General features: G+C 54.3%; 1 protein-coding gene across 4 annotated transcripts in view; it reads right to left on the reverse strand.

Annotated features, from left to right (window-relative positions):
* CERCAM (cerebral endothelial cell adhesion molecule) overlaps positions 1–20,894 on the reverse strand; it is a 38,833-nt gene continuing 17,939 nt past the window's right edge. For 2 of the 4 annotated variants that reach the window (XM_074973625.1, XM_074973623.1), the window contains exons 2-14: positions 19,516–19,724; positions 14,352–14,462; positions 13,170–13,287; positions 12,452–12,586; positions 11,442–11,646; positions 10,919–11,038; positions 10,254–10,330; positions 8,610–8,716; positions 7,693–7,825; positions 7,124–7,251; positions 6,560–6,763; positions 4,217–4,464; positions 1–2,188 (exon numbers count right to left, since the gene is read on the reverse strand). In XM_074973625.1, the coding sequence (XP_074829726.1) occupies positions 4,227–4,464; positions 6,560–6,763; positions 7,124–7,251; positions 7,693–7,825; positions 8,610–8,716; positions 10,254–10,330; positions 10,919–11,038; positions 11,442–11,646; positions 12,452–12,586; positions 13,170–13,287; positions 14,352–14,462; positions 19,516–19,583 (1,644 nt within the window). In that variant the 5' untranslated portion in view covers positions 19,584–19,724 and the 3' untranslated portion in view covers positions 1–2,188; positions 4,217–4,226. Of the gene's footprint in view, positions 2,189–4,184; positions 4,465–6,559; positions 6,764–7,123; positions 7,252–7,692; positions 7,826–8,609; positions 8,717–10,253; positions 10,331–10,918; positions 11,039–11,441; positions 11,647–12,451; positions 12,587–13,169; positions 13,288–14,351; positions 14,463–17,751; positions 18,019–19,515; positions 19,725–20,894 lie in introns of those variants that run through there. The other 2 variants (XM_074973622.1, XM_074973621.1) reach the window with 2 other exon arrangements.

Genomic DNA, 20,894 nt, shown 5'->3' on the forward strand with positions numbered 1-20,894 from the left:
GTGACACCAATCTGCTGCTTTCGGTGGGGAGCACAAATGGAACTACAGTTGATGTGGCACTTTGTCTCTAGGGCTTTGTTTGGGAGTTCTCGTTGTATCTTGTAAGAGGTATGTGTGGAGGGGATGTAGCAGTTAGAGAAAGGGAGGTGGACAGTCCCTCTTATGTAGAATGTTTATTTCTCAACATCAGATTCATGCTTGCAGGCATTGAGGAGGACTAAGGAAGAATTTAATCTTAAACATTCCTCCTGTGCTCTGGTCAGACTTAATATTTTTCTTAGCCTAGATTTATACACATTCATGGGGAACAGTCAACACGCACCTTCATGTCTCTTCCTCCACAGAAGTGGGGAAGAAACTTCTAAGCAGCCTCTAATTCACCAAGCAATGGAAGGAGGCTTAGTGTGAAATCTCCATACTTGCCCTGTGGCAAACTGGTCACTCCAGAGTCTTTAGATTCCTTGACAGGTACTGGCCTGAACTATCCTTTCCGTAGTGGTCACTGTAGCAGTCAGATGGCACGTAAGGCCCAATCTTATTGCAGCCAGTGTTAAAAGCCTCTTATAGTGAAATGTCTTTCCTTGGAGCTCCACAGAGAGGCTATATCCTGACCACACTGCAGTGGTTTGCTCATGTCCCCCTCTTTGAAGAAACATGGTTTGTAGCACAGCTTCATTTCAAACTTCATCACTAATGGCAGCACCTGTCACATGTGTTGCATGGATAGCACCAAGGACTCCTACCCTAGTAATCAGTTGTCATTATGGACTGGAAGTGTGTGTGATCAGTGTTAATCGGACTTCTTTGGCTTCCATTCATTTATTTGTGCTGTTTGTGCTCATGTCCTGTGAATGATCTGCCCAAGGTCACCTGGCCAGTGGCAGAGCTAGGCAGTGCCTGCCTTTCAGTCGCCTGTTTGAGACACAAAGCCAGGCTTCATTTTCTAGCAATAATCAGCGATGGAAGCTCCAACACACGGGGTAGATTCACAGAGCGGAAGGCAGGCAGCGCCCTCCCTCCAGACACAGAGAGCCCGCACCCAGGGTGCTCTTCCACTCAAATCTTGAGCGTTAGTGTTGTATGGTGCTACAGGTTTCTCACACAGTGACATCCCAGACCGTATCTCATAGATCCTGGATCCCACACTGAGTCCACCCTGCAGAGGGTGCTCCCACTTATTCCCCTTCCCATGTGGCATTCAGAGGTGATCTCTGGGCACTGTCAGTGCATTGCACCTGGAGGAAAGGAGGCGATCTGGGCATTGCAGACTATTGTACACATGCTAGTGGCCCAGAGCAGGAGCGAACATATGCAACACATACTCGAGAACACTAGAGGGGGCTATAGAGAACAAGAAGATGGTGACAAAATATGGGTGAGTTGTCTTAAATAGAGTCCAGTTTAATCCTCCTGATGGCTTGCTTATTTCAGTTAAGCCATACTACATGGGAGGGAAAACCCAGCAGACAGCCTGGCATAATGCAGAGAGAACCCTAATCTGCAGGCAGCTGGGGGGATTTTTCCATTACTTCTGCCCTGTACTGGATTCTCCCCCTACAGCTCTGGAAGTCTGTCTGGGGTATTTCTTAGGCACCCGTCACCTCATGTCTAGATCCCATCCCCTTTTCACCAAGGCACACAAGGTGGTCATCGGCTCCAACTTTGGGTGGAGAAGAGAAAGAATTTTGATTCCATTGGATTAGAGGGATGAGCTGATCAAATAATCCAAACAAGTATTACAAAAGAATCAACACACACCCTGGGCCCTATGGCCTGGCAGATCTCAGCTGAGTGGGCTCCTGCATCCCTACAGGAATGAGCTCAGTCTGAAAATACTGAGCAAGAAACTCTCTGGAAGGTTACCGAGCCTTGTACATTTCCAAACACTTCTGTCCTTTCAGGGAGAGGCACCACCAGAGATGGGGAAGGAGAAGTAGTAGGTTGCAAAGGACTAGACCAAAAGCTGCACCACCTAGCAGAGGTGTCCAGATAGTCAAGCATGGTCCTTGGTGCAACCCCTGCATACGGTCTATTTCAGTGAGCGAAGATTACGGGCCCAAGTTAAACACCCCCCTTTGGTCAAGCAAACACAGCTGCATCTCTCAGCCAGGAACCAGTCAAATCTGCAGGCGGGCAGAGCAGCCCACGGTGTTCCTCCTTTGTCACACTTGAGGAATGGGAAGCACCCCTGGAAAAGGAAGTGAGAGGCCAGCGTTACTGGTGCAAGCCGGGGTTGGTTGCTGTGCCACTGTGGAGAGCTAGGCTCCCTGTGCAGATGTGATGCCAGCCTGCAAAACTAAACTGTTTGCTGCCCCAAATGCCCCCCTCCTGGGCACTGAGTTTCCCTGTGTTCCACTGGAAGATTGTCCCACTATTGTTTGCAAGAGGGCCTGGCTGTATTGCTGTGCATCTCAGTGGAGACAGCCAACAAAAGGGACAAGGTGCGAATGGGCCATGCAGACCACCAGGTTCTACTCTGCCCCCAAAAACCCCTCGTGGTCGGGACTGAGGTTCAGTGGTGGGGATCTGCATCAGGGAAGTTTGCCCTGTTGTTACACCTGCAGCATGTGGTCTGAGGATGGAGAGGGGACTTCAGTGTGCGGGGCTGGATCCAGCTCAGAATCCCCAACACACACTCACCATCTCCAGCCAGCTTAAACCAACATGAGAACCAAAGAGCAAAGGAGGAAAGTTGCCCACTCTTTGGACCCAACCCTCCCCAGATGTAGCAGCCCAACGCAGCACATTCAGGCTGGAGACTCAGCAGTTACTCTGAAGTTCCTGCTCTGTTTGGCTGATTTAAGATTCAGCCAGGGTCACCTAACAAGTCAGTGTGAAAAATAATCTCTTCCATTTCTGTGGCGCCTGCCAGCCCCAACTCGGTGCAGCCACCTCTGGGGAGGAGGGTGCCAGCTGGCTCAGAGCAGAGCAGAGCAGGGGGAGAAGAGGATACGTGCTGGCACGCTAAATCCCAGACCGTCCGCCTGACCCACCAAGGGCTTACCACGGAAATAAGGCACAGTTATTTTTGTTTTCAAACCTTGCCCAGTTCATTTGCTCCCAGCCTGAGCCCTTCAATTCTAGACTCCTGCCCAGAGATCGTTTTCCTGCTAGCACTAAAAACGCCAGACAGCGGGACTTTGTCATGGAAATGCTGATGAGGATTAACGATTGCTGGGCTAGGTTTGGGGCAGTCAAAGCATAGGGCTGCTCTGCTGTCTGGCATCATGCACTGTCTCATTTTCCAATTACAGTGCAAGCCCTGTGAAATAAACCATGCACCCACCCTCCCTAGCTAGCAGGAAGCAGATTGAGCAGTGAATGTGAAGGGAACCTTTGGGGTGCCAGGAGCAATATATTCTCCCCCTGCCACCTCCGCCCGAGGAGTTCAAAGCACTTTACAAACAATAGCTAAATGTGGCCTCTCCCCCACTCTGGGAAGTAGAGGAACATCACCCCCATCTTACACATAGCGATAAAGTGACTTGCCCACAGTCATGCAGAAAATCAGTGGCAGTCAGGAATAGAACCCAGGAATCCAGACCCACAGTCCCCTCTGCTAGCCAGTAGACAACACTGCCTCCCAAATGGACACGGCTAGTTCTGACATGACCTTCCACGGTTCGGCTTTGTATCTCCCATCCCAAGTCCTCAACCCTTGGGATGTAGAATAGGCAGCGTCTTGCTAATTCATACCCAACATCGCAGCTGGTCACATGTCAGAACCCTGGGGAAGGATGGGCATTAGCCCCCTGGATACTCCTGCATACCGTCTCAGGAGAGCACCTGGTACTGAGGGGAGCAGTGGGAATCACAGCTACTCCCCCAATGACAGCTCAAACAAGCTGGAGTCTTGTAGTCAAAGCACAGCCTGGGAGTCAGGAATGCTGGGTTCTGTTCACCTGCCACTGACTTACTGCCCAGTTGTGGGCAAATCCAGTTCAGTGCTTTGGTTTCCTCATTTGTAAGATGATACTGACCTACCCCAGAGGAAGGGGATTGGGACACTAATTCCCGGGTGTCCATCAGGTGCTTTGAGATCAACAGGGAAAGAAGGTAGGGAAGGGGAAAGTTGCTATCGGACACTGAAGCTGAAAGGGAGATTTCAGACATGTTTACAGGGCAGCATTTCCTGGCAGCCAACTTCCGTCCGCACAAACACATGAATCCGCAGATCTACACACGTGTTTTGCAGCTGTTCCCGGGCCTGGCTTACCAGCCCGATGCTAGAGCTCATCCCGGGAGGTCGAGCGGAAGGAATGGCCAGCGTTGCTTCGGGAACCCTTCAGTGTTTTCTGAGAGCCGCTCCAGTCCGTCTTCTTGGAGTCGTCATCCCAGATGGTGGACGTCTCCGTGTCGCTGAGCCACTTGGAGTCCCCAGTGTAGTGAGTGGGGTAAACCAGCAGGGGGTGCACCGAATACACCAGCAGGTCGCGGTTAGCAAAATGCTGCTTGTAATCCTCGCTAGAAAAGGGAGAGTGGAAAAATCAGTGACGCTGGGTAGGAACGCAAAAGGGGGTGGAGAACAAAATCTGCACCCCTAGGGGGATGCCAGGGTGTGCCCGCAGCCTGGAGCCCCGTCCCCTCTAACGCTGTGTTCCTGGGCCTCGGACACCAAAGAGGCGGGAGTGCTCTGAGACACAGCACCTGGATGGATCATCCAGAGCATTTCCTGCGGGGCATGGGAGCCAAGAAGTCAGGCAGGCTCCTGGCTCAGCGAGAGTCTGTAGGTGAGAGGAGGCCACCCATCCCCCAGCCCTGCTGGAGCAACTCAAACGGCAGCCAACGCACTTTGCTTGGCTCGGGCCGGCTGCCCAGAAACATGTTCCTCAGCATCCACGGCAGAGCTAGGCTGTTCCCAGGCTCCTCGTTAAACTACAGCAAACAAGGAATCCCGCGATGAGCTCACCCTGCAGGCTGCCAGGTCTGCAGGACTCCAAGAGGGGCAGGATGGGACACTGGGCCGCGGCAGCCAGCAGCCTCCTTGTAGGGCTAATACCTCCTCTCTACTTGGGGAGGGGTGGGGGGGGTTTGCCGGGAGCCTCCCAACATCCTGCATCCCAGCACAGGGCTCCTGACAGCCCTTAGGGTCGCTCTGAACTGATCCATGGTGCCCCCCGCTACACCCGGGGACGATTCCTGTCACACCCACCTTCACTGCTCGCCCAGCCCCCGCCTTGTGCCACTCAGATCGAACTGGGGTCTCCTGCAGAGCAGGGCGCTCCACCGGTCCCAGTTAGGCCACGGGCTGGCCCAGAGCCAGCCAGCCTGTGCTGATGTTATTCTCGCTAGCCTGGGTCTTGGAATGGTTCCTGGTTCACACCCAGGGCTTTAGTCTGTCCACCTTCCTGCTCCACCCCTTCCTTTACTCTTTTAATCCCTCTGTTTTTCCATCTCTCTCTCTCAACCCTTTCCATCCCCCCACCCTTCTTCCCCCAGCCCCCCACCAGAGGTCTGCAGGAGGGGCGGGAAGTCAGCATTGGGAAACCAGAACTCCCAGCCATTGCAACAGTCTGCCTGGAATCTGAGAGCACCTAAGACAGCTGCAGAGGATGGGAGCCACATGGCCATCCTGGAGTGGCTGGGAGACGTCTGGGAGGGCGGGGGAGTTATGGCTGAGTATCTGTGGGGCTGCACGTTACATGGGAATGAACGGGGGACACAATGCAGAGGGGGGAGTCGGTGACCTTGTCCACATGCTGTATTTAGAGCCTGGTGTCTGTGCAAAGGGGCTCTGTGATCCCCAGATAAGCATCCACGTACGCCCTCAGACATGCATGAACAGACTCCTTGGCTGTGAAAACTGCACTCTCAGGGTTTTCAGCGATCTTTGTTCTCCCGCCTCACCCACCATGTGGGATTTCACTGCTGCTGAACAGCGTCAGGTCAAGAGCCCTGGAGCCCTCTGCCTACCATGGAACATGGGCAGCAGCAGAGCAAGTGGCCCCTAGGCTGGCTTCAGCCCTGACCTGCGGGGGATGATCCAGGGACGTCAGGGGGAGCTGAGTCTCCATGGCCCAGTCAGTCAGGAAGGGGCAGTGGGGGGGAAAGAGCTCAGCCATGATGGTCAGACATGGGGATGTGGCTGATCCACTAGAAATGGAGCTGAAATCCTCCAAACGCATTTCACACCAGCCCTTGCTCGGCCAGCAACGACTCTGTTCTCTCAGCGCTACGACCCCCTCCCCCACAGCTCACTGACGACCGTTTTCCACAGACCAGAGCGCAGGGACGGCTGAGGGGAATGAGCTCATGGTAACAGATATTTTATTTCAGTGCAGAAATAATGCTGGGGGCCGGGGGCGGAGACACACACGCTTGTTTCTTCACTTACATGGCCAAGCTGCTAATGGAGTCTGGGCTGCAAACCAGACTAGCAAACGGGTGTCACACCTGACTGGGTAGGAAAACAGAACCAAAACCCCTTCCCGGGGGCAGGGGGAAGGGAGAGGGGTTGTGCATGGACTGGAGACCCCCAGCACTGGGCTCTGCCCCTTCTCAGCCAGCACTGTGCCAGCCCCACCCTGGGGATGGAGCAGCAGCCAGAGCCTATCCTTACTTTGGGTGCTTGTCATACATGATGGGCAGGAATTCGTCCACCGGCAGCATTTTGGACAGGGGTTCGGCCGCAATCAGCTTCTGGGCCCCGCGCTGGGAGATGATGTAGGCCAGGGTCCAGTAGGAATATTCAGCCACCACCAGGTTCCGCACGTCCTCCACCGGCTCCTCGTCCTCCGAGTTCACCTGCTTCCTGCCCAGGTAGCTGCGAAGGCAAAAGCAGCCCATCAGCTAAGGGAAGGAGCCAGGCCCTCAGCAATCCCAGGCAGCAGACACGCTGCAGGGGCCTGGATGGCTCGAGGGGCTGGGAATGGGATAGAGACTCGTCTCCAGGCGACTGGCTCCAATCAGCCATTGGGGTGGAAAACAACAGTGCTCGGGGCTTTCGCCTATCTGAAAACAGTAGCCAGCATCAGAGGGCACTAACCCATGGGGAAGCAGGGGAGGGGCCCCCAGACCATGGCGGGATTCAACCAGTGACAGCACTCGGAAGGCAAGCTCAGGATGGGGCCAGCCCCGTCCCTTCCCCCTCCCCTGCCCCTCACTGTGGGCTAGTCCAACGTACATCAGGTCCCAGTCCAGCTGTGCCCACTCCAGCTCCTCCATCAGCCGCGTCAGCCGCACCTTGAAATAGGCCTCGAAGCGCACGTCATCCTCAAACACCACCGACTTCTCCAGCCCCCGTGCCACGATCTGCGGGGAGAGCCCGAGTGGCTGTTGTTAGAGGCCCTGCTGCTCCCTCCTGGACCCCCTTCCCCAGGACAGCGGCACCAGTCTGGAAACTAAGTCTGGACCGGGGTTTGTTGTGAAGAACGGCCTCACAGAACAGAGGAGTGGGGCAGGGGAGACACCCCCATCCAGGGGCTGCTGCCAAGGGCACTGTGCCAGCCAGGAAGGTTGCTCGACATGCTCCAGCAAGTAGGGCACTGGACAGGGACTCAGGAGAGTCCCAGCTCCGACAATGGTGACCTTGGGCAAGTTGCTTCCCTTCCCTGCTTTGTCCGTTTAGACTGTAAGCTCTTTGGGGCAGGGCCTGTCTCTCACTCTGAACAATGCCCAGTGCCACGGGCCCCCTCGGCGTTAGTGTAATCTCCCCCTTCCCGTTTATTTTCTTCCTTTGCCTCAGGTCTTTACCTCTTTCCAGATGTAATAATGGCTGAGGAAGCAACCAACCTCCCCCTTGGTGAGCGTCCTGCCAGAGAATGGGTCATAGTATCCTGGGAGCAGATCCACACCCAGGATCTTAATGTCACTGCTGTTCAGGGCACTGGAGGGTGAGAGGCCGTGGTTAGAGAAGTGCTGCGCTGGAGAACAGGCTGTAGGGAACAATCCTGCACTGGCCAGGGGGATAGATGAGGTGGGCATGATAGATCCTTCCCATCTCTAACTCCCACTATTCTGCACCAGTCAGATCTAGTCACTTCCACTTCCCAGCACCACCCCCCTGAGGGGAGCTCTCCCACCAAGACGGGCTAGTTCCAATCTGGGGCAGGTTATTCCCTGCCTTGGGCCACTGACACTTGCTCCAACAGGGGAGTCCCTAGTGAAGGTGAGCCCTCCCCACCCCATAAGCACCTCACAGGAGGGGCCTGGCCATACCTGGTGGAGGTGGGGCTCTCCAGCCCGGCTACCTGTGGCAAGGTGTGGAGGATGCAGAGGATTTGGTGGGCTGAGCTGTGAGAAGATGGCAGGCTGAGCTTGTGTGACACTGACAGCCAGGGGCTCATGTGTAACTTTGGCTGCTGACTCTTCTTACCATGCCTGACATCTGCCTTTTGATTCCCTTGCTCAGGAGACAATCCAGCTGAGAATACACAGTGTGGTTCCGTCTCTCCACCACCAACTAGCAGAATTTCCCCTCCCCGTTTGATGTGCGGTGTCATAACGCATCCCCGACCCCAACCCAAAGCAGCAGCGAGAGCACTGAGCTTCAGCAGCAAGAAACCTGCCTGCGCCCAGCATCCAAAACCCATTCCCCCTCCATCCCCCATGAGGTACTGGCATCCCACCTGAGCTGTTGCAAAGCAGGGTAAAGAGCACAGAGCACTCACCTCCCGTCCACAGCATCCACCACCAGGGGGTCTATCTCCAGCTCATACAGAGAACTCAGCATCCGCTGGCGCCGGTCTGGCCTCCGCACCAGGTTAATCAGGAAAATCTAAAGAAGAATCAAACATTAAAGGGGATAGGATTAAAATTCAGAATGATTTGGACAAACTGGAGAAATGGTCTGAAGTCAATGGGATGAAATTCAATAAGAACAAATTCAAAGTACTCCACTCAGCAAGAAACAATCAGTTGCACACATACAAAATGGGAAATGACTGCTTAGGAAGGAGTACTGCAGAAAGGGATCTGGGGATCATAGTAGACAAGCTAAATATGAGTCAGTGTAACACTGTTGCAAAAAAAGCAAACATCCTTCTGCAATGTATTAGCAGGAGTGTTGTAAGCAAGACATGAGAAGTAACTCTTCCACCTACTCTGCGCTGATTAGGCCTCAGCTGGAGTATTGTGTCCAGTTCTGGGTGCCACATTTCAGGAAAGATGTGGACAAAGCGGAGAAAGTCCAGAGAAGAGCAACAAAAATGATTAAAGGTCTAGAAAACATGAGCTATGAGGGAAGACTGAAAAAAATTGGGTTTGTTTAGTCTGGAGCAGAGAAGACAAAGAGGAGACATGGTAACAGTTTTCAAGTACATAAAAGGTTGTTACAAGGAGGAGGGAGAAAAATCGTTCTCCTTAACCTCTGAGGATAGGACAAGAATCAATGGATTTAAATTGCAACAAGGGTGGGTTAGGTTGGACATTAGGGAAAAACTTCCTAACTGTCATGGTGATTAGGCACTGGAATAAATTGCGTAGGGAGGTTGTGGAACCTCCATCACTGGAGATTTTTAAGAGCAGGTTAGACAAACACCTGTCAGGGATGGTCTAGACAATACTTAGTCCTGACATGAGTGCAGGGGACTGGACTAGATGACCTTTCGAGGTCCCTTCCAGTCTTATGATTCCAGCCTGGGAAAGATCGGGCTAGAGACTCAGGAAAGGGGCAGGGTCTCACGCTCACCAAGGGGAGCTGCCAAGAGAAGGGCACACAGTCTATATGGGGTTCCTCCATCCAGCAGTGGGCAGGCCATTGTGCCTGAAGGGAATGGGATACCCTGGGACACAGAGGACTGACAAAGCTCTATCCCAGCTGGGCACACGGAGGGGAACAAGCTCCTCTCCATGGCAATGAGTGTGATGAAGGAAGGGCCCTAGCAGCTCTCTCCTCTTTGAAGCAATAGCAGAATCTTTCCCCAAGATGGGAGCTCAGGGGGGTCTCTGCTCATGAGACACGGCTCCTGCCAGACCTCCCTCTCCAGCCACCCATCCTCTCCCATAAGCCAACTCTGCACTGGGCCCCAAAGTGCTGTTCCCTGGTGTCCCAGCATGGGGGTTTAAATGGTGCAGCAACAGGTTACCAGACAAGGGATATAGGTTGAAGAGTGTCCTTCACGCAACAGGGGTTATGCAGGCAGCCTGCTTAGCCAAGCGGGGGGAGATTTCACCTCACTCTGCAGCGTCTCCGCTGGCCAGCCCAGCAGGAGCAGGCTCCAGGGGGCAGGGAGGTGGAGGGACAATAGGTGCCATGAGGGTGCTGTGTTGGGCAGGGAGGGGAAACACGCTCTCACTTCCGGCCAGGTGCTCACCTCATCAAAGCCCATTTTACCGAGGTGCTTGGGGCTGAGGGAAACGTGCTCAGAGGGGTACATCGGCGGGCCGTCCACTGCAAGAGACAGAGCACGTGACTAAGATGGAGTCACTGTGCCCACAGCCCTCACTCCAAGGGCCTAGACAGAAGCAAACATCCTCAGCTGCGTCACTGCCTCACCGAATACAGCTGGGCGTGTGGGCTGGGAGCTTCCTCCCCATCCCCAGGATTTGCTTCAGGATGATAGGCCAGCCCCAGCCCACACTGACAGCTCAGAAGGCTCAAGTGCTCTGAGCCCGCCAGAATGGTACAGGCTGCCTCCCCACACACACCCTGCCACAGCACCTCATGGCTGAGCTGGGGTCTTCCCCTTTCCATGGCCCGTTCAATCCTTAGGCTTTGCTGCTGTGACTCCCAGCAAGAAAGCCAGCGAGCCCCCTTATGGCGCAGACCTCCACCCGAGACCCAGCGCACTTCCCTCATGTCAGCTAAGGGCGTTTGCTTACGCTTTGTCTGTCAACTGCTCAGACAAATAGTGTAAGCGGGTGAAACTCCACTGACTTCAGGGGAGCTGCACCTGCTGATCTGTGCCCCAGGGCTAGGAACCCAGACTGAAGCTCCCTGTCATTCCCCCAGTGCCGGCGGCTGGGCCTGAGCCCTTACCCATGGCTTCCAGGATGAGGTGCACAAAGTTGATGTGTTCGTCCTCTAGCGTCTGATGGGACTTCACCGGGACATTGATGTAACCAAACCGCTCCTGGTTACACACGTAGATCTGGACTCCTGCAAGGCAGAGGCAGCCAGAGTAACCCCAGGCCACCAGCCCCTGCTCCCAAGCCCTTCGCTGAGAGCTCTGCACACCAGCCTTCCCTGTGTTGTTCCATCCCAAAGCACAAGCCCTCGGCTCTTCCTAATGTGCCAACCAGCTCCCCCCTCCACCTGCCACCCTGCCTTGGGCAAAGGGGCTGTTTAGGGCCAGCACGGGACAGGAGACAGCTCCTCAGGAAATGCATTGCTCTTTTACGTCCTTCAGTTCCACATCTACGTGGGGACGGATTCAGATTTCACAGTCCTCTGGCCTCAATCCCCAGACATGGGATGCCTTGAGGAGCTCCTTTCTGGGGGACCAAGTACAGCTCACTCCACCCGTCCCTCTCCCACTCTGCCCCTTCCCTCTGGCCCTCACCTGCGGCTTGGCAGGAGTAGGCAAAGACGATGATGTCATCAAAGGGCCAGGTGTAGTTGGGGTGGGGCGGGTGGAAGGCAAGCTCGGAGGTCCCCTCTCTTCGCAGGTCAAGCAGGAAGGTGGCGTACACCATGGGGACGGCGAAGCAGCCCATGCGCTGGCGGTTCTTGGTGGGGAAATAGTCTGCCGTCCTGCGGTAGTAACCCTGGGAAATACAGGGGTGAGGTAATTCCCACTGACCGGAGCCAGGAGGTGCCAAAGCAGCGCGTCTCCCCCACCCACCACGAGCAGGCAGGGCTCCAGCATGGAGAGCTCCCTCACAGCCAGGCCCTGACAGCAGCAGGCCGGGCTCCATGCCACTCTCAGACACTTCAGAGTTTCCCTCCATCCTCATCATCCAGCCTCTGCCCCAAGAAGAGACATTGGGGGGGGATATTTTCCTCCCTGGTGAATCCCAGTGCCCAGCAGATCACACATGTCCAGCTGAACGCAGACAGGTGGGGCTTGTAGGTTTCCTCCCCAAGTCTTAAACGGGGCTTGTAGCAGAGCCCAGACCGCACACAGCATACAGCAGAGAGGGGGCGACATTAGAGGCCACTCGGGTTTTAGGAGACAGCAGAGCTCACATGAAGGAAGGGTGATGGGCAGGTTGGCACACGGCCGAGAAGGCACCAGTGGAATTTCTCGGAGGAAGCTGCAGCCCAAACTGACTGGGTGACTTAGCTACGAGACCTTAGGAGCAACTCTGGGCTGGCAGGGGTGCCCAGAAGGACAGAGGTCGTGCTTCAAGGAAGGTTCCTCATGCAGGAACCTTACAGTTAGGCCCCTGGGCTGGAGATGTTTTCTGGCTGTGATTAAGGGAGTTTTCCCATACCCGCCCCAGGTCCATCAGGAACTGCAGGACAAGGGTAACATACCCCACTGCTTGGCAGCAGCACCCAGGCTGAGTGATAGCAAACAGGACATCCTCCAGCACAGGGGATTCCCCCTGCCCACCCCAGGCAGCTTACCTGAGGGGTTATCCCACACCAGAAGTTGGAGTAATATGTCTGGGAGTCCAGCATGGGGGCAATCACCGACTTGTTCTGCGAGATCAGGAACGTCAGGGTCTGACTGTTGGTCAGGATGCTGTCTGTATCGGTGAGCTAGTGGCGGAAACACAGCCCGCTCAGCGGGAGCAATACGCTTGACGCGAGGCTGCGGCTGCTCATCACAACACGTCTAGGTAGGCGAGCTAGTAGGGAGAGCACCTGCCCAGCAACAGCCGGCCCGGGGCAGGCATGGCTCCATGCCACTCTGGGAAGCACCAGGGTTCTCCTGCACTCTCAACCTCCAGCCACTCAGCCAGGGCGAGAAACCCTTGGAGGATACTTTCCTAGCAGGGGGCTCTCTCAGACAGCCCTGGACGTTATCTGTGGGCGATGGCCCTGGAGCATCCACAACAAAACAGAGAGGAACCAGGGCCATAAAGCTTAAATTAGGAAGATGACAGGCTTCCACAGTGGGGTCATTTCAGAGTAGGCTGAATACACCCCCAGAGAATCTGCCACAAGGAACTATCCTGCTCTGGGCCCCTGTGGGTGGGCAGAGTGATGCCACGGAACTTTCCCATCTCCGCTTTCAATGCATCTGAAAGCTGGTCATGTTCCCCCAGGTCGGGCCTTGCAGGAGGGCTGAAACCCTTCCTGTGCTAAAGGAGGGAAGCAGGCCCAGTTAGCGTTCTCTTACCAGGAGATAATCAGCCCCCTCGGCCCGGGCAAAGCTCAGAGCTTGCTGCTTGAGCTTCATGACATGTTCATAGCGTTCGTCTGTCCAGTGCTTGGGGCCAAGTTCATCGGGGTAAGAGCTGCATCAGGCAAACAAAGAGTTAATAACCTGCGTTTGGCTGTGAACTTACAAACTCACTCCTCCTGTGCGCCTGACAGCTGAGTAGCTTGGCCAGGGCAGGATCAGCTCAGTCCTGACTAAGGGCTCATCTTGACTGGGTTTGCTTAGCATGGAGTCCCACTGGGGCAGCAGGGGGAGGGATCCCTCAGTGAGGAGCCATTCAGCTTGCACCGCCCTACGTCTGTCCAGCCTGTTCATCCCACAAGCAGCCCAAGCACGTGTGGTGCGGATCAGTGCTGCCTGAACAGCCCCAGGCTGGGAGGGAAGAAACATGAAACTGATTCACTAACGCAGGCTCAGGATTGGGTCAGGCCACAGTCAGCTACCCCAGCACACACATTCCCAGCGAGGAGACTGTATGGAAACAGACTCTCCCTGTCTCCCATCTGTGCGCAGGGCCTCTCGCTCCATCTGTGCATGGGGGCCTCTCGATCCTGGGGGATCTCTCTGTGCAGTCAGCTCCAGGCAAGAGCAGGACAAGACAGGAGAGAACCGAACTGGGCATGGCAGTTTTGGCTGGATCAGAACAGGATGGGCACAGACAGCAGCTGACCTGCCATGCAGTGGGCAGACCACCACAATGAAAATGGGTAGGTAACCTCAGACGCCTTCTTCAGGGTGCCACCAAAGGGCTGATAGCAGTGAAGGTGCTGGGAGAAAGCCATCCCCATCCCACCTGGAGGAGAATATCCAGGCATCCTGTCCTAAACTGGATCAGAATCACCACAGGTTAGAAGAGGATGCTAGACCCACTTCCATGCAAATACTTTTATGCCCCAAATTCAGAGCGGCAAACCACAAAGCTGCATGTAAGAAAAATGCAATGGTGAGGTCTGGCAGGCTGAATGCAGGAACAGGAGCCAGAAACTTCTGGTTCTGTTCCATCTCCGACTGACTCTCTTGTAGCCTTGGGCAAATCACTCAGCCCCTTTGTGCCTAGGTTTCCCTATACATGAAATGGACAAAACACTCTCTGGTAGGACGCGTTGCTACAGCAAGGCCTCAGGTGATCATGCACCTTACCTGGGCTCCTCCACTGACTTCCACTCAACGTAGCGATAGTATTTCTCCATGGCCGTAAGCCATTCCCACAGGATCTCAGTCGTGTTGTCGATATTGTGGTCCGTTGCACACCTGAAAAATCAGAACGCAGAGGAGACATTAGCTCTCCCCCTTCTCCCAGCCCCGTTTCCTGCAGCACGTGCCTTCCAGTCTCCAGCCCTAAACGCAGCAACACAATCCTATGAAACTGAAATGGAAACCACAGTGGCAGCTCTCAGGGAGATCCCGCTCCCCAAATGCCTCCCGACCTCCAAAGCCCACATATCTGGACATCAGCAGAGAGCTACTGTACAAACAAGGATGCCAGGGAGTTGAGAAGACTCATGACCCCAGAGGGGCACAGGGTGCATGAATGAAGAAGTTGAGGGTCTCAAGCACAGGGCTGGCCTTACAGGCAGAACTGGGGAAGAAGCCTCTGACAGTGCATAGGAACTACCAGACTGGATCAGACCAATGGTCTATCTCAGTGGTTCTCAATCAGGGTATGTGCACCCTTGTGGGTATGCAGAGGTCTTTCAGGGGGTATGTCAACTCATCTAGATTGGTGTTCTCAACCTGGGGGTCATGAGCCTCAGGGGGAGTCACAAGTGCAGGGCCGGTATTAGGGGGTGGCAAGCATGGCAATTTCCTGGGGCCCCATGCCACAAGGGTCCCTGTGAAGTGAAGTTACATGCTTCAGCCCTGGACAGGGGGGCTCAGGCTTCAGCCCTAGGCAGCGGGGCTTGAGCTTCAGGGGTACAGTAGTCTAGAAAGGCTGAGAACCACTGGTCTATGCAATCCAAAGTCCTGTTTCCAAAAGTGGCAAGTGCTAGATGCTTCAGGAGAAGGTGCAGGAAAGCCCACGGTGGACAATTATGGAATAACCTACCTGCAGGGGAAGTTTCTTCCTAACCCTATCAGAGTGTAGTTGATTCATGCCCTGCAGCATGAGGGTTTAAATCCAATTTTTAAATTTCATCTGATGTACGTGGATAAGAACATAAGAACGGCCAGACTGGGTCAGATCAAAGGTCCATCTAGCTCAGTATCCTGTCTGCTGACAGTGGCCAATGCCAGGTGCCCCAAAGGGAATGAACAGAACAGGGAATCATCAAGTGGTCCATCCCATCACCCATTCCCAGCTTGGATGTTCTTATCCATAGAAAAGCAGGGTCTTCCCAAAGGGCTCTCAGCTGAGTGGGAGAATTCCATGGAACTGGCTAGGATCACCACCTGTATTTATGGGCAGCGGCAGCATGAGACTGACTGGGACTGCGGAATATTACGGGGCAGGGCTCCGCCTAACAGCATGCCGACAATGCTCTGCAAAGGAATTTTGAATGTGAAACTGGTTCCCTGCTCTCCTTTGTCATAAAGATACCAGAGCCACTTGTCCAAAAACACCCTTTTTCTGCATGGAGTGTTGTCTCATGGCTAGTGCAGGGAGGTAAGGATCAGAACTTCTGGGTTCTAATCCCAGCTCTGCAGACAAGTCATTTACCCTCTGCGTGCCTCAGTCTCCCCACCTGTCAAACGGGAATTTTGCCACCTCTGTAAGCGCAAGGCAATAGATTGATTTACCAGTTTTCTAATATGGACCAGATGGGTCAAATTCATCACCGGTGTAACTGTATGGGCCTCAGGAATAAATTTAGCCCAGGATGTTCCTATCCAGGCATAGACGAGCTTAAACCCCCTTGTGAACTCTGCTTTCACCCTGGAGCCACGGCGATCCCTTTAAAAGGAGACACACGAGCAACCCTGGCACAAACACTGGCTGCTGCGCTATAAATACCTCCCAGATATGCTGGCACCAGCAAAGGCAGCAAGCAGGAATCTTTTGGAGAATTAACATGTAATTTTAAGCACTCTGCTATTGGGAAAGGGAACGTGAAGGGATAATTCCTTCCAAACTGCGGACTCCCTGACTAGCACTAAAGAGGCACACACACTGCCCTGCCTGGGCCAGAGCAGCCACCAAACACAAGGGCTCATTTGTCTTCAGACCAGGCTCTTCCCAACTTGTAATTAGCCGTTCTCCTCCTTTACTTTTTCCCGTTGCTCTGTGCAGGGCTGGGGGATGCACACACTGCCTATGGCCGCCTTTCCCAGTTTTGTTTTCAGCCCCGCCTTAGTGCCATGCTCACGACAACACCCCTAGGATGTGGCCTGGATTCAGTGGGGAGGCCTGTTCCAACTGAGATGGCGGAAAGGGACGAATGTCATGTATCGCGGCCTAGCACAGGTTGGGGCTGGACAGGCAGGGCATAGACGTAATGTAAGTCAGCAGGGCAGGGCAGAGCGGAGCAGACCAGCCAATTACTCATCATCCCCCTCCCGCTCTTCTCACCCATGCTGCTCTCCTCTAGCCTTTCCTCTCACATACTTTCTGGTGAAAGTGAAACAGTGAGAAATTAAAAAAAAAAAAAAGCTTTTTGGAAATGCCAGCCTCAGGCCCTGCCAGCAACGCCGGGCAGAGAGGAGTCTTTGCCCCCATGGTCCCGATCACAGCTAAAGGACAACGCTCCCCTCCACCCCCACCCAATCTCTGACACTGCACAAGGACGGAGACCCCATTCATCGAGATCCAAGCACAAGGCAGCGACTTGTAAAGGGCGACCTCAGCTCCCCCAGGACCAATGTGCTTGCACCCACTCTGCAGCACCTCCTGCTGGGAGAGGCCGGGACTGGAGTCTCCTCTCACCCCCTCTGTTATTCTGTGCTGGGAATTCCAAACACACGGAGTCAAACCACAGGGAAAACCGTAAGTCTCGGAGATGGAAAAAGGTAAGGATAGACGTCTCGCCCAGCTCCCGCTGCAGCCTGGATTGCTGGCTAGCAGACTCCTCATCTGGATCTCTCGCAGGGCATGTCCGCTGCTAACAGACTTGCACATATGGTAAAGATGCTCTTTACAATGATTAGACTCCGGAGGTAATAGTTCCGACAAGCTCATGTGAGGGGCTGTCAGACACGTCTGCGGTGGCTGCGAGGGGCAGTGCGAGCAGATGGGATGGGGTGCCCGGCTCCAGACACCCGTATCTCACAGTATGCACAGGAGGGTGAGGGGGCTTTTAACCTCCAAGCACAGGGGGAGAACATCCCCCTCGGGTAGGATGGAAGAGTGTCCTGCCCCACTGCCCAGCGTCCCTTTACAACGGGTTCCCCTGTCTGGCAGTGCCCCCGACTAAGGGGACAGCGACGAGATGGCACCCATCCTGCACGGGCATATCCCCCTCCACCCCCTGTCCCGGCTGCCCCCTGCAGCACCGGGCTGCCCTTCCTCGCCCTGGCACTAACCCCTTTGGGGTTTGGGGGGGCACCCCCGGATTCTTGCCCTCCCCGGGGAGGCCCGGCGCCCCCTGAGCCGAGCAGCCCTTACCAGATGGAGATGCGCTCCTTGGGGTAGTCCAGGCGCTCCAAGGCCCCCAGGTAATGGGGCAGCGAGTGCTCCGAGTTGCGGGCCAGGATGGCGATCACCACGGTGGGCAGCTCCTGCTGCTGCCCGGCTGGGCTCCCCCCTTCCCCCTCCAGCCCGGGGCAGCCACTCAGCAGCAGGAGCAGGGCGCAGCGAAGCAGAGCAGCGGCGGGGGGGCGCATGTCCGGAGACAGCGGCTGCAACAGTGGGGAGCGGCCGGGGAGCGGGGCTGGGAGAGGGGCGGAGAAGGGGGCGGGGGGAGAGAGGGGCCGGGCTGGGAATCAGCGACGGGAGGGCGGGGAGGGGAGAGGGGGATGCCCACAGTGGGGAAGGGACGGTGCCTGGTAGCTCTGGGGCTCTGCCCTGCAAATCAAATCCTGGTGCCACCCAACTCATCTCCAGAATTGGCACCACCCAGCTCATCTCCAGAATTGGCGCCCCCGCCCCTGCTCTGGGCGTGCTCCACCCCCCACCCCCTTGCTCTGGGCGTGCACCCCTGTGCTGGCGCTTCGTGCTCCAGCTGGGACTCCTGTATCAGTTCAGATCTCCAGCAAGGGCTGGCTGACAGCCAAGGGGCAGGAATTACTGTGCGCTGATACTGACATAGGGCCCCCGAGTGGTAGCCAGGGAGCACGACTCCAATGCACAGACCACCCCGCTCTCCTCCCAAGAGCACCCCACTATGCCCCCTGTGCTGGGATGTGAGGGAGGGCTGGCTCCCCGACCCTTTCCCTGCTGGGGACTCCCCTGCCTTGGGTGGCTCCCCAGGGTAGGGCCCTCACAGTCCCTTTAGTCCTGCAAATAGGCATAAAGGGGCCCATGGAGCACCAGGCTTTGACCCCTCGAGCACCAGGCTTCACCCCCTGGGAGCAGGGGCAGCTTTAGTAGGCAAATTATGACCTTGGCATTTTAAAAACTAGACCAGTCAAGACATTTTGAAAATGCCCCATAGGGCACAATACTTGGTTAGCTGGGGGCTGGATGGCTGGGATCTGACTTTTTCTCTCTCACAGCTATGACTCTTGTGACTCCAGAAGTTTTGCCTGCAAGAAAGCCCAGATTTCACAGAAAGCTGGGGCGGTGGAATGTGCCTTTTCTTCCTTTTAGTCTGGTGTTGCAGATGCAGCAGACTTGCATCTTTCTCTAGCGACAGCAGCCAATGCAAACACTCCTCTTGCCTCCTGAGAGCTGGGCAAGTAGCAGGAGCAATGAGTCACGTCTGCTTCTGAGAATCCAGAACCACACTGTGTGAATGCGACTGAATCAAGTGTCCCCTTTTCCCTCAAGCATCCATGCAAGCCACGCTTCATTCACAGAACCAGCGTTTGCAGAGAGCAAATTCCAGGCCCATTGCCAAGAGCCGATTAATTGCAAAATAATATTGACTTCAATTCATGACAAAAACAAAATTTGTTTGGGGGCCAAAACGGTTCATCCAATCATAGAACAGAAATTACCTCACATGACTCTGATGCCCAATCACACAACTCAAAGGGATGTTTGTGGTGCATACTTGGCCAATGATCCACTGGCTTTAATGTATGTGGCAAACACTTTTATATGACAAATAGATCTGTAAGTATCGTGGTCTGCCCCCAGACCATTTGCAAGCTGGAAAAGGAGCTAAATCTGCCAGATAAATAACTTTTCCTAACAATTCAGTTAGTTCTACCTAGAGACCATCCCCAGTGTCATACTGCAGCCCAAGAGTAGTTACCTCTACCATACCTGCCCAACTGATCACGAGCAGTTTGAGGGACCCAGCTATCCAGAAAGATTACGCGGATGCCTTCCATCCTTGCTCATCACAGCTGCTACAAAACCTGCCCAGACAGCTGTGTTTGACCTTCTGGGACATCTGAAGGGGGATAAACAGAAACCAATGGGGACGGGGAGGAAAATCTCATGACAACAGTCAAGCCAGCAAGACACAGAACCTGGAAGAAAAAACAGAGAAGGGGTGTGAGGAAATAACATTTGCGCCTTTCAGGAAATCCTGACATTCCTCAAGCATTAAAGAAAGTCACATTTACATCAAGGCTGAGTATTACCTCGGAGTATGAAAGACAGCATATAAAACCTCCACCCCCAGCATGGGTCATCAGCAGTGTCTGTGAGGGTGACCGGATGGCCCGATATTAGGGACTTTGTCTTATATACAAAGCTATACCCCAACCCCAGGGTGGAAAAGGTGTCCCGATTTTTCACACTTGCTATCTGATCACCCTAATGTCTGCACGTGGGACTTTCAGCACTGCCCCACCAACCTCTACCACTTAAGCTAAAGAAGCAATTCTGTTGGCTGGTAGCAGTAGTAAACTGTTATCTTCTAGTGGATCAGCCACAACAGAGGGACACACCACACACTTTTCCAGTCAGTCACACATAGAAACAGCCTCTGCCTCTCTCTTCTCTACACAGCAGGCTTCAATTCTATATCCTGGCTGATGTGTGTTGGACTGGTGAGCATTTAGAGAAGGGCTGGATAGTTTATTCAGAGAGCACCAGAGTAGAGAGCGCTGTTCCTCCTACAAACCTACCCCGGTCCTCCCTAGGAACAGGAGGATCAAGAACTCTGATAAATAACCAAACTCTCTGTAGCAGGAGAGAGTATTCTGCAAGTTCCAGACCTCAGCCAGCAACTCAGAGACCCAAAGGAAGTTCTATAATCTGGGAGCATGAAATGAATGCACAATACATTTGGAACAAACAGAAAGTACAGCTTGACAGCATGAAATCAGCCTGCTAACTTCACTGCTCCATGGAGGCAAATACAATCGCTAGTTGGTTTTTTTTGTTTGGTTGGTTTTTAAACAAGGAGTTAGATTCCCTATCCTTTTTTTCCTGGTATAAGGTTCTTCAAAAATCTGGCCCCACAGTATAACAGGCTGAGCCGCTCCTTGGGTTGGTCAAATGACAGGACTCCAAATCAGGTAACCTGAGATCTATCCCCACTGATGCACAGTATAAACTTGGACAAATTAATTCAGCTTTGTGCCTCAGTTTCCCTGTTGGTAACTGGAGATTAATAATTACAGGCCTCACAGGAGGATTGAGAGTCTGAGTTCACAATGTTTGCAGAGCCCTTTAAGGGCCACATGTGGAAG

Source organism: Natator depressus, chromosome 16 (assembly GCF_965152275.1).
Source record: "Natator depressus isolate rNatDep1 chromosome 16, rNatDep2.hap1, whole genome shotgun sequence".
Taxonomy (NCBI): Eukaryota; Metazoa; Chordata; order Testudines; family Cheloniidae; genus Natator; species Natator depressus.